At 36.7% G+C, this 13,971-nt stretch overlaps 1 protein-coding gene across 4 annotated transcripts in view; it reads left to right on the forward strand.

Moving 5' to 3' along the window:
- Positions 1 to 13,971, forward strand: part of LUBEL (Linear Ubiquitin E3 ligase) — a 215,769-nt gene that overhangs the window by 148,647 nt on the left and 53,151 nt on the right. For all 4 annotated transcript variants that reach the window (XM_090377589.1, XM_090377590.1, XM_090377588.1 and 1 more), the window contains 2 exons: positions 1,329 to 5,450; positions 12,374 to 12,571. In XM_090377589.1, coding sequence (XP_090233715.1) covers positions 1,329 to 5,450; positions 12,374 to 12,571 — 4,320 coding nt within the window. The remainder of the gene's footprint in view (positions 1 to 1,328; positions 5,451 to 12,373; positions 12,572 to 13,971) is intronic.

The raw sequence follows: 13,971 nt of genomic DNA on the forward strand, positions 1-13,971 counted from the left end.
TTTTTTGTAACACCATCAGGTATCTTCTGTAGTATTTGCTGATTCTCTAAGTCATCATTAAATCTGTTTTCTTTGATCTTTAATTCCATTTTGAAACAAGAAGTCCAGGGAGTGGTGGAGGAAGCATGGCATTTTGTTTTTGTCTAGATTGTGGACTTACAGGTCACTGTGTACAGGCATATTATCGTGATGAACTGACCAATCTCCATTTTAATGTTATGTCTCAGGAAGTTTTCCCACAGATGGCATAGCACATCTTTGTAGAAGTTGACAGCTTAAATAAATTCAAGATGGGTGAAATAGGAAGATTTTTTTTTTTTTTTTGACTGATGCTTTATAAGCTTGCTTTCTTGCATCATATGCCTCTACTAATGCTAATGCTAGCTGGCTGACAGTTTTGCCTTGGGAATGAATTTATGATCCACAGCCATGTAGCAGTTAAAAAAAATGAGCAACATGCTCTTCACACATATATTTGAACCTGTCTGGCCTTATTTGGATGTAGTAATTACATAGTGATTTCCATTGGGACAACTGCTATTTTGTTTCTGGATTATACTTATAAACCCACATTTCTTCACCTGTATTAATCTTAACAAGAAATCTGTATCATCTTAAACTTGGTAAAGATAACACAGATAACTTAGTAAAGATTACATACAGAGTCAATTTTCCTTTTGTTCATCTGTTATAAGGAACAAATTAGTAGAGAAAGTCTTTAAAACCATCTGAATGTTTAAGCTTTTGATGAAGCATCTTCTCCACCACAGGCTGTTGTGTGTTGTTTGGTTTTTAGGAGCATTAGCAACTAAGGCCATATTGCTCCGGGATATGCGGTGGTCATTCCCTGACCTTTCCGCATCCTCCGTATTTGATGGTGACGGGTTCGAACCCCGGTCTAATCAAGAAGCGTGTGCTATGCACTGCTGCTCCTTCCCACCTGGCTACGGAGTCGCCCCACAGGCTGCTTATAACATGTTATGTTTCTGTAGCAATTTTTTCAGGCTTGTAACAAAACTTAATGCAAATTCTTTGTTCTATTGCTTGTTTCAAAAAATCACAGAACATGTACTCATTTTCATTAAACAGTTTTACATGCAACAGAGGGCATCATGATAAGGCAAATTACTGTGAAATGTACTTTATCACTACCAACCAAAAAATTTCTTACTGTTATTGTTAGTATTGTTATGTGATGTTATATTAACTTTTGATTAGCACCTCATAGTGCAAGTAGTTCTCTTCATAATTATCAGAACTTAAAAGAAAAAGCAAATTTTTATGTTTTTTAGTATTTGAAATGCTATTTATGCTTTTTATGATTTCAGTTTTTGGAACTGAGTGCTCGAGGCAGCTTTTCCCGTAAGGAAATTGTGGCAGCTCTTACTACTAATCGAGGTGATGTAGAAATGGCTTATGCTGAGCTGACAAAAGCTACACTCAAACCCTTTCTTATGCGCATCTGGGGACCCGGAGAAGGTGTAGAAAATCAGGAGGGAGCAGTTCCTCGATCTCAGTTTTACAAATTACAAAATTTAGATAAGAATCTCAATGAAAGTGAGGTAGGTTTTGAGAGTCCAGATTACAGTGATGGTAAAGATGACATACAGGGATTTCAAACGCCTTTAACAGATGATAGAAGTGATTTGCAGTATGATGACCAGGAAGCATGGGATGATGATAACATTCCCTGGAATGATGGTGATGAAACTCAGGATTCATTTGAAGAATATAAAGAAGAGATACACAATGATTTGCATAATTATGATATTTCTGTAAAGACAGCTGAGGAACACAACTTAAAAGAAGATGGTTCCAGAATATTTCCAATGGGAAGGGCCTCATCACAAGATAAGATTCAAGTAGCATCTGTTGCAAGTGAACAAACTGACAGCCAAACTGCATATGATTCTCAGTTAACTTCAGATGATCAAGAAGATGTATCTATTTCTGTTCAGTATACATCATCAGAAGACTTAAGTAAAGATATATCTGAAATGAATCACAAACAAAGAAGAAAATCAACAGGATTTCTAAGTAAACTTGCTGCACTCAGAAAGGAAGGAAAAATCAAAACTAGAAAAAAATTTGAATCTACTGAAAATGATTATGAATTTTTAAATTATGGGGAAGAACAACAAAATGAACAACAGAATGATGAAAAGCTAAACAGTGGACACTACTGGGCAGGCAGTGAAATTAATGCAGAAGCACAAGAAGCAATCAAAAAATCCACAGTTGTAGAAGAATTTCCTAAGAAAGAGAGCCCTGTTGATATAATAAAAAAAACATTTACAGCTATGAAAGACTGTGTTATTAATAAATTAGGAGTTGGTTCATCCACCGCTGTTGTTCCTGAAGAACAGAAGGAAGAAGAAAATCCTAAAATAAATCAGAATCTTGTTGGGTTAAACTCAGACGAATTTAAAACAGAAAATTCAGAAAAGGAAAGGCACAGCTCTGAAAGTTCACTGTCCAATATAGGTGGGCTACATAAAACTGAGGAGGAATTAAAAACATTTAAGACACCCAGGAGTCAAAGATCTTTGGATACAGCAGAGAAAGAAGCAGAAGTGGCTGTTGCATTGCCTCTTTCGAATACAGTAAAGTCAGTTGATCATGTGTCAAAAAAACAGCAGCTGGAACTAGTAAAATCACAAGAAAAAACAGAACATACATCTAGTTTATTACAATCAAAAGAATTGGAATATGCAAAATTTGATAGTGAGAATCAAAAGACCATGGCATCTGCAGAAGCAAAATCTATGTCATTAATTAAAAACTCTATCCAAACCAGGTTTGCAATCAAAGAAAATTTAGGGGGAGCAGTAGCTATTCTTCCTAAAGAAGAAGAAGAAGAGGAGGAGGAGGAAGAAGAAGAAGAGGAGGAGGAAGAAGAAGAAGAGGAGGAGGAAGAAGAGGAGGAGGAAGAAGAAGAAGAAGCATCTGTTGAACTCAAAAACATACTTGAAAATCAGAAGTTTCAAGATATTGAAATAGAAGGAAAATATAATAAAAAATCTGATAAGATTCCCGAAATAAAACAAGTAGATGTGAAAGATTCAGTTCAACCAAGCAAAAGTCAAATTGCAGGAAACATAAGAGCCAAAGAAATATCATTTCATAAATCTATAGAAATTTCCATGAAAGATACAAACCAGACTATAACGGAAAAAGATTTAGTACAAAGTTCAGAAGTTGGAAAAGTTAAAAATGCACTTAAAATAGGAACTGAAAGCCTTATGTTAGAAACTGTTGAAAGTTCAGCCAAAACAGAAGAAGTTTTAAAAAGAGTGGAAAGTCCAGTTTCAAAAAGAGTTGAAAGTCCAATCAAAACCGAAATGCAAAGTTCAGTTTTAAAAAGGGTTGAAAGTCCAGTTAAGATAGGAACCCAAAGTATCACTTCAAAAAGAGTTGAGAGTCCAATCAAAGCAGAAAGGCAAAGTGCAGTTTTAAAAAGAGTTGAAAGTCCAGTTGAAACAGGAATTCGAAGCCCAGTTGCAGAAAGGGTTGAAAGTCCAGTAAAAACAGGAATGCAAGGTGCAGCTTCAGAAAGGGTTGGCAGTCCAATAAAAACAGGAATGCAAGGTGCAGTTTCAAAAAGAGTTGAAAGTCCAGTTAAAACTGGAACCCAAAGTCCAGTTTCAAAAAGGGTTGAAAGTCCAGCCGAAACAGCAACCCAAAGACCCATTTCAAAAAGAGTTGAAAGCCCATTTGAAATAAGAACCCAAAGTCCAGTTTCAAAAAGGATTGAAAGTCCAGCCGAAACAGCAACCCAAAGACCTATTTCAAAAAGAGTTGAAAGCCCATTTGAAACAGGAACCCAAAGTCAAAATTTAAAAAGGGCTGAAAGTCCAGTTAAAACAGGAACTCAGAGTCCAGTTTTAAAAAGGGTTGAAAGTCCAGCTGAAATAGGAATCCAAAGTTCCCTTTTAAAAAGAGTTGAAAGTCCAGCCGAAACAGGAACCCAAAGTCCAATTTCAAAAAGTGGTAAAAGTCCAGATGGAACTAGAACCAAAAGTCCAATTTCAAAAATAGTTGAAAGTTCACTGAAAACAACGGCCCAATGCCCAGTGTCAAAAAGAGTTGAAACTCTAACCAAAACAGAAATCCAAAATCCAGATTTAAAATTTAAAGTGGAGAGCCCAGTTCAGCCTCACACTTCCACTGAAGGAGGATCTGAGGATTCAGTAGAAGCTGTGAAATTATCAAATGAGCATACATCATCCTCTTTAAAGGAACAAACAGGACATATTTCCAGTGAAATTCACCCTACTACACAACATCCTTCTCAGCCTATCAGCAGTAATAAAATAAATACACACTATGACAATGATATAAGACCAGTTAAAGATCCTCCAGATAGCCAGTTAGATACGAAAAAATTGCAACAATCGGTGCAGCTAAAAAAATTTACTGGAAGCTTATCTAATTCAAGTCCAAAGCCGTATATGAGGCAAGATAGTACTGATAGTGTTAGCAGCAGTAGTACTAAAGAGCTGACAAGCAGTTTGAATTCAAAACCATATGCAAGGCAAGAAAGCAGTGATAGTATAAGTAGCAGCAAGGGTAGCACACGAGAACTTTCATTTAATTCCAGTCCAAAGCCATATATTAGGCAAGGGAGCACTGACAGTATGGGAAGCAATAAAAGCAACACCAGCGGTTCACAAGAACTTATAATTAATTCCAGTCCAAAACCATACATAAGACAAGAAAGTACTGATAGTTTGGGTAGTGGTGGTAGTAGTAGCACCAGCAGCTCAAGAGAACTTTCGGCATTGTTACAAGAGGATACTGAGAGCAGTAGTAGCAGTAATAATAGTAGAAGCAGTAGTGCACAAGAATCCACTGAAGTTATACACAAAAAACCTGAAAATAGCAGAAATTCAAATAAGCAGGAAACCTTGAAAGAGGCTAGACGTAATGAACTCAGATCTGATACTGAAATTACAGAAACCACTTCAAAAAAGCAGAATAAAACTCAGTTATCTGCAAATGAAAAATCCATAGTAGTCAGCAAAACAAAAGATAATACTTCTTCTGTAACTATTAGTAGTCCAGTTATTCCAGGTTCCTCAAAAGAAAATAATTCTATACAAGCAGATATTCCAGGAACTGAAAAAAGTAGCACCAAGAAAGATAATAAACAGACCAAGGAAAAATTAAATGCACAGAGTTCAGTGATCAAAAGAGCCGAAAGCCCTCTTATCAGAAATCAGAGTCCACTTTCAAGATTTAGAACAGATAGTCCAGTGAGACCGCAAAGTCCATTTGGAAGAATGACTTTTACAGCCAAGAAAGAAGCTATTGCCTTAGAACGTAATAAGGAGGATGTTACTAAAACATCTGTTGGAGCAGAGAAAGCTTCACCTAAACCAGCATCTTCAAGCCCTAAACCATGGCTTACCAAAAGAAGAAAAAGTATTAAAGAACAACTAGCATTTGAGGTGAGCTATAACATTACCATTATCATAATATTATAATTTTATTTGTAAAAATGTAAATCTCTCTCTCTCGTCAACATTCTTGTGCTCATTGAAATATTTGGAGCTTTCTTTTTTTTTATACACATGTATATGTGTGTACACCTGAGACAGCTCTTCAGGGGTCAGAAGTTAAAATCTAGGTTCTGATGGAACAGTTTCTTTTACTGTTCATGTTTATTAAGTTACAGCTTTGAAGCTTGATCATATATGACAGTTTGCTACAGTACATATTTTGGGTGAAATAATATTTCATGATTCATAAAAATGTAGAAATATCTTCTCTTTCTTTCTTTTTGCCTCTCTCTCTCTCTCATCAACATTCTTGTGATCATTGAAATATTTGGAGATTTCTTACTTTTTTTTTTTTTTTTTTTTATACACTCCGTATGTGTGTACACTCTGAGACAACTCTTCAGGGATCAGAAGTTAAAATCTAGGTTCAGATGGCAACTTATTAACCTGATCATGAATAGATGTATACAGGGTGTCTCAAAAATACACGGATAACTTCAGGAATGAGTTCCTCGTATGTAGACAATAAAAATATTTTATATCAACATAGTTCCAGAAATGCTTGGTTTCCGAGTTTTGAAGGTCTGTCTATGACACTTAACTGTTCACATCACCTTATAGTAATTGTTCAAAATGTCCACCTTCTGCCTGAATACAGGCCTCACATCAATGTCTCATGGACTCGCGAAGACGATGCCAAATTCCTGGCATGTTTCATATTGTCTCACAACCTGCCACAATTGCATGTCTGTTTTCCTCAGCCAATACATGCTGATTGTGAAAGTTTTGGATTCTGTCTCGTGTGAACTGTGCTTCATCTGTGAGGCGCCTCCGTAGCCAGGTGGGAAGGAGCAGCAGTGCGTAGCACACGCTTCTTGATTAGACCGGGGTTCGAGCCCGTCACCACCAAATATGGAGGGTGCGGAAAGGTCAGGGAATGACCACCGCATATCCCGGAGCAATATGGCCTTAGTTGCTAATGCTCCAAATAACAAACAGCTTCATCTGTGAATATCACTAAGGCAGGAAAGTGAGGAGTTGTACCACACTTCTGCAAGAACTACTGGCAGAACATTACTCGCGCAGGGTAATCTGCTGGTGACAAGGCCTGTACCCATTGCAGATGGTAAGGATACAGTTGGTGTTCTTGCAACACTTTCCAAATAGCCGAACGTTGAACAGCCAGTTGCATTGCTATTCTGCATGTACTGATTCCAGGAGTGGCATGCACACCATCCAAAATCTCCTCCTCTACTTCAGGAGTCATAGATCTTGGTCGTCCTCTGTCAGCAGCACGAGGTGTAAAGGTCCCATGTTCACAAAGGCGGGATGGATACCTTCAAACGTTTTTCTGTCTGGACATCTTCGTTCTGGGAACCTTTCGTGGTACAAATGATGAGCCTCCAGAGCATTGCCATCCGCCAAACCGTACATAAAGTGCATATCTGCTTGCTCCTGATTTGAGTACATGGTTGGAAAGGAAAAACACCAGATTCTGTCATTACCTTGTGATGAAGGAAATCACCTGCGAGAGATAAGACATTCCAGCTAATAACTCGGGTACCAAGTATTTCCGGAACTGTGTTGATATAAAATATTTTTATTGTCTATATATGAGGAACTCATTTCTGAAGTTATGCCACATATTTTTGAGACACCCTGTATACTTTTTATGTATGTGGGCCTTGAGGAGTATGAACATATATATGTATTTTCCAAGATCATAACAAATCTTTCAGTAAGTGCTACCACCTCATATCTGTTTCTGAGTAATTGTGGACACAGTTTATAATAGATGTGGCACAAAACTTGATTTTAAAATCGTAGGAGGAAGAGTTGCACCCGTTGAGGCATTTTTTTATGATTTTGGCTTATAAAAGCCAAAATTATTTGGAATTTAAATTCAGAAAAAATTGAACTAAGTGATACATAAATGGATACAGAAGATAGTGTTACATGAAAAAAGAAGTAATGAGTTGTTTAATGTTTTTTTTTCTTAACAATATTTTCAAATTCTTTTGCAAATTTTTACAATATTTTTCTAGTTTTTTAAATTCTAATTTGATTTTTGAAATGATTTCTCTTTGGCAATAAAATAAGAACAAATTAATATTTAAAAGCATTTATGTACAAAGTTTTAATTTTTACTATTTGTGGAAATTTCAAAAAAAATTCAGAAAAATTTCTCTCAGGGCTCACACGATACTTATAAACTCACTTGTGTAAATGTTAATAGTTGCGATGTACAAATCCATTTGTGCAGTAACATATACTCTTATGTTCCTTCGGGACCACTGACAGCTCAAATTCTTTATTATTTGTGGATTGAGTACATTAATGCAATATTCATTTTTTAAGAATTACAAATGTTATTTTGATCTATATTAAAAAAAAATCTACATTTATAACTGATGGTGCAGTGGGGGGAGTTGAAAAATATTCTTACATTTTGCATCAAGTGTAGTTTTCTTATTGCATTCATGCAATAAGAAAACTACACTTTCTTATTGCATTCATGCAATAAGAAAGCCATGAACTAACATTGTTTGCTATTCTATGAACCAACAAAAATATTGTATTCTTTAAATTAGAGAACTATTTTGAGATCCTCATATGTCTATTTATTTTGTAAAATAAATAGATATCCATAAAATTTTTTATGTTAAAAATGTTGATGAAGTTAATGTTTTGCTTGATTAAAGTTAACTTAGTTATTATTATTATACCTCCCACATCACTTGTCAACCCCTTCAGTAATTTGTCTAGTTCTTCCTTGAATTTATTCAAACTGCCCACTTCCACAACACCAGATGGAAGTTTGTTCCAATAGTCAAAACCCCCTGGCTGAAGCCAAACCTCCTCACATTTGTTTTGCAACTGTATTTCTTCAGTTTGAATTTGTGCCCCCTCACGTGTGTAGTCTGAGCAAGAGGAAGAATCCCATCAGCACCACTTTGCCAACCTTTATGTCATCTGCAAACTTGGACATTAAGCCTGATATGCATTCATCAATATCATTGATAAATAAAGAAAGCAACATTGGGCCCAACACCGAAACCTACAAGACTCCATTAATAACTCAAGGGGTAGAATTTTTTTCAGCCTGGACTGTACTTGTTAACAGGAGAGATTGCTTCTACAGGGATGGGATACACTTAAATAGAAAGGGTGCAAGAATATTTGCTGATGCTATCGAGGCAGTGTTAGGTGGGTCAGAAAACTGCTAGCTTGGGGGGAGACAAAGACGAATAGATTAACAGTAGCCACTGGCAGAGGTGAAAGAGATTCTTGCACTGCTTCTATTGGAATGAGCAGAAGCCTGAAAAACAAGATGCAGGATATTTCAGAGACTGCCGGGAGTCATTGCGGTACAAGTAAACACATGGGTTGTGTTAGGGTAGCTAAGAATAGAAATAGGTGCATGTACACTTGCGTGTACACCAATGCTAGGAGTTTAGTAAATAAATTTGATGAATTTGAGGTATTGCTCAAAACATCAAAGGCAGATATTGTTGGGATATCAGAGACGTGGTGTCACACAGATATAAGGAATGCAGAACTGGAATGTGGGAAGTACAACATCTACAGAAAGGATAGACTGGATAGGAAGGGAGGAGGGGTTATGCTATTAGTTAAGAAATACATAAAATCCAAGGAAGTGAAGCCAGTTGACATCGCTGGACAGTACAGTGTCGAGTCAGTTTGGTGTGACATAAGCATTGGGAGATCAAAATTGAGAGTAGGAGTGTGCTATAGGCCTTTTGACTCTGATGAGTATAATAAGAAACTGTACAGGGAAATAGAGTGGGCCAGTAAATCAGAGAGTCTTATAATGGGAGATTTTAATTTCCCAGATATTGACTGGAACTTGGGGGCTGGTCACTCACACACTAGCAAGGCTTTTGTGGATTTATTGGATGATTGACTGGAGACAGTATTTAACTTCTATACAGTGGGACCAACTGATGATGTTACCAACAGCAAATGCAAAATGGGAAGCATTCAAAGAACTTATCTTGGAAGCTACTAGGCTTTACATACCAACTAAGAAATATTGTTCAAGGTTTAGGCCTAAATGGATGTCAGATGAACTGATGAGGCATATGGCAGAGAAGAAACATGCATGGGATACATAGAAATTAACACATGACACAGAAGCCTATGATAGATACAAGTTGATCTGTAACCAAGTTACAAAGGAGGTTAGGCAGGCGAAGGCAGATTACGAGAAATCTTTGGCAAGGGATGCAAAGAAAAACAGCAAAGAGTTCTTTACTTATGTAAACTCTAGAAGGAAGGGGATGAATCAGATTGGTCCACTTGATATCGATGGGTCAACTGTTGATGATCCTGCTCAGGTAGCTAACAAACTGAATGAATATTTTGCATCGACATTCACACATGAGGAGTTATTTAGCGAGGGGAAAACCAGAGGTGTATTCAACTCTAGCAGTAAGCTAGAGAATCTTGTAATAACTGAGAGTAAAGTGGTGGAGAAATTGTTGAAGATAAACACAAGAAAGGCACCCGGGGTGGATGGGATCTATCCAGTTATATTAAAGGAGGCAGCAGAGGAAGTAAGCAAACCCTTAGCCATAATTATGAGAGCTTCCTTGGACTCAGGGAAGGTACCCGCAGACTGGAGATGTGCAAATGTGACCCCAATTCACAAAGGAGGATCAAAGGCTGACACAAGCAATTATAGACCCGTGAGTTTAACTTCTGTTCCAGGAAAATTAATGGAGGCACTAGTTAAAGAAGCACTGCAGGATCATTTAGACAAGACTTCAGTTATAGCTCGGACACAGCATGGTTTTGTTAAGGGGAAGTCTTGCCTGACCAATTTGATTGGATACTATGATGCAGTCACAAAGGAACTGGATGCAGGGAATAACTTTGATATTATATACTTGGATCTTAGAAAGGCTTTTGATACTGTTGCACATGGAAGACTGCTGCACAAATTGGAGCAGTGTGACATTGGAGGCAAATTGCTGCTGTGGATAAAGGGGTGGCTGAGGGGGAGAAGACAGAGAGTGGTAATCAATGGACACTGCTCGTCGTGGACTAATGTTATTAGTGGAATCCCTCAGGGCTGGGTCCATTATTGTTTTCTGTATTCATAAATGATATTGATGATGGTATATCAAGCTTAATGTCGAAGTTTGCAGACGATACAAAGGTAGGCAGGGTTTTCAAGGACACTACTGACACTATGCTGCTGCAACAGGATCTGGAAAGGTTGAGCAGATGGACTGAGAGGTGGCAAATGAAGTTTAACATTGACAAATGTAAAGTGCTACATATGGGAAACAGCAACCCCAGAGCAACGTATCAACTCTGTAGTACTACACTGACAGTGGTAGAGAATGAAAGGGACCTGGGGGTGGTTGTGCAGGCAGATATGAAGTTCTCTGAGCAGTGCAGACGGGCTGCAAGAGTAGCTCATAGTGTATTGTCAATGATATATAGGAATTTTTCTAGCAGGGATAAGGAGGTGATTATTTCCTTGTATAAGGCAATGGTCAGGCCACACCTAGAGTACTGTATACAGGTCTGGAGGCCTCATTTCAAGAAGGATGTAGAGCTTCTGGAACGAGTACAGAGAAGGGCAACAAGATTAGTGAATGGAACAAAGGGGTGCTCTTATGAAGAAAGGCTTAAGTTTTGCAAATTATAGTGTCTGGAGACTAGGCACCAGCGAGGTGATCTGATAGAGGTGTACAAAGCCTTGAATGGTTTGAGCATGCTCAATGCTGATGGGATTCTTCCTCTCGCTCAGAATAATCACCTGAGAGGGCATAAATTCAAATTGAGGAAAGACAGATGTAGGATAGACGTGAGGAAATTTGCCTTTAGCCAGCGGGTGGTTGGTTGGTGCAACAGACTTCCATCCCTTGTCGTGGAAGTTGATAGCCTAAATAAGTTTAAGGCTCAGCTGGACAGATATTTTGAATGAACAGAGGGGTGAAGAGTGGAAGTGTTTTTTTTTTTTTTTTTTTTTTTGGCTGATACTGCATAAGCTTGCTTTCTTGCATCAAATGCCTCTACTAATGCTAATGCTAACATTAGTCCACGAAGAGCAGTGTCCGTTGATTACCACTCTCTGTCTTCTCCCATTGCTTTATCCATAGCAGCAACTTGCCCTTAATGCCACGCTGCTGCTGCAATTTATACAGCAGTCTTTTATCTGCAACATTATCAAAATCTTTCCTGAAATCCAAGTATATAATATCAAAATTATGTTTTGTATCTGTTGTAACTACATCATAGTAACCACTCAAATTGGTCAGACAAGATTTACCCTTAACAAATCCATGCTTTGTCTGAAGTATAATTGCAGCCTTGTCTAGATGATTCTGCATTATTATTTTACCACTGACTCCATTATTTTCCCTGTAACAGAAATTAAATTAAAAGGTCTGTAGTTACTTGTGCCACCCTTTGATCCCCCTTAGTAATATATTTGCACATCTCCAGTGTTACACTTTGGAGGGACCTCCTCTGAATCCAAGGATGCTCTCATAATTATGGCTAAGGATTTGCTTACTTCCTTCGCTGCCTCCCTTAATATAATTGGATAGATGCCATCCATCCCAGGTGCCTTTCATATAGTTAAAATCCACTTTCCACTTAGTTATTGCAGAATCATTTATCTCCCTGTTAGAGTTTGATTGTGCACTGCAGGCTTTGAGTCTTCATTTATATTCATTTTCTGTGCTTCTATTTCCTTTCATTTACAAGCTGCACCATAAAAAAAAATACATGATTTCCGTGAAATTACTAATATTTGGGTCCACTGTCAATTTTATTTGCATGCTTTGAAATGAAAGTTATATATGGATATCAAAAAAATAATTTCATTTTTACAGAGACGAGTACGAGGATTGGTCACTGAGAAGAAATGCAGCAGTTTTAAGAAAGCAGAAATTGTAGTTCAGCTATTGGACATGGAATTTGATGAAGTAGAAGCTTTGCATGCAGCTGAGGAGTGTTCAAACTTGGAAAAAGCAATTAGTTACCTGCAGCAAGAGTGTGAACTGTGCACTGGAATGTATCCCATTGGAAAGGTAAGAAATATTTAAAAGGATTATAATGAAAGGATAAAACTTAGTTTAATGTTATTATTATATGTGCCAATGCATAATTTCAGTAATTTTAAGCTAAATTATAATTTAACAGAATGACCTTCTTTTCTTTTCTTTGCATATTGTATGAGTAGTGGTCAAAAAGTTTCAAGGACAGGGCATATAAAATATATTAAAAATTATAGAATAGGTTATTTTGCTACTTAATATCGTATAAAATAACATAAAAAAAATATTGTTGCTTATGAACTATATAATGTCTTATACAGGCAGTTCCCGCTTTACGAGTTCCCGGGTTTACAATTTTTTTCCCCCCAAGTATCAAGTATCAACAAAATCGAATATATGAACATTAATTGCAAAAAATGAATGTTAAATATTCATAAATACTGCATTTCAAACCACGCACGTAGCTATACAATACAGTGCACCTTGCTTTACGATATTAATCTGTTCCAGAGATACCATCGTATCGTAAAAATATCGTGATGTGAACCCAATAACACATCGTTTTTTAGTTATTCTTGCCAAGACCTCGGAAGTTGAAATTTTTGCTATATAACTAAGCTATTTATCTCTCTAAAAGGTCATTTTTATAATGGAAATTGTATTATTACCAATTCAAATCATTAAAATGCACTGCACTTTCATCGTTATCATATGTTCCATTATAACAATCAATTTTGAACGGCTTTGTGATATTTTTCTAAAGCACATTTCTGGAGGTCACGACCATAAAACAATAAAAACAATTTGCACTTTCCGGTTTATTCGGCTTTTCTGTTAGTGCAATCAATTATAAATGGGTAGTAAACTCAATGTTATTGCATTTGCAAAAATACTGATAGTTGGAATTGTGTGGGTTTTTATGTTACTATGATGAAATGTGTTTCCCCTTCATTACAGTCTTCAATCATATAAAAAACATAAATAAATTTTCAGAATCTTTTCTTCATTCTTTTTTTTTAAGCTTCATAAACTTGTTACTCCGCATGAATTGTGTTAGTTGCAATCTCACTTGCACGTATCGTGTTTGTTAGTTGCAATTTGTGCATGAAAAATACTTATGCATGCTATTGTGAAATTTATAAAGAAAAGAGAAGAGAAGAGAAGAGAAGAGAGATATCTTGGAAATAAATGCCTCTTAAAGCATTTCTGAAGAAGATGACTGTTTGTGCAACAAACCAACAATGAGTGATCAATGAGTGTGCATTTAGTTGATGACGATGAAAAATAAACATTCTTTAACATTTGTAAGTCATAAATAATTTCTTTAAATTATAATTTGCTTGATTTTACAGGCTATGTTTTCATTTCTTTGGATCAATCAATCATTGTTTAAATATAAACTAATTAGCTAACTAATTTCATTGTTGAGAACA

Source organism: Mastigoproctus giganteus, chromosome 7 (genome assembly GCF_048544385.1).
Source record: "Mastigoproctus giganteus isolate SK-2022 chromosome 7, ASM4854438v1, whole genome shotgun sequence".
In the NCBI taxonomy this organism is placed as follows: Eukaryota; Metazoa; Arthropoda; class Arachnida; order Uropygi; family Thelyphonidae; genus Mastigoproctus; species Mastigoproctus giganteus.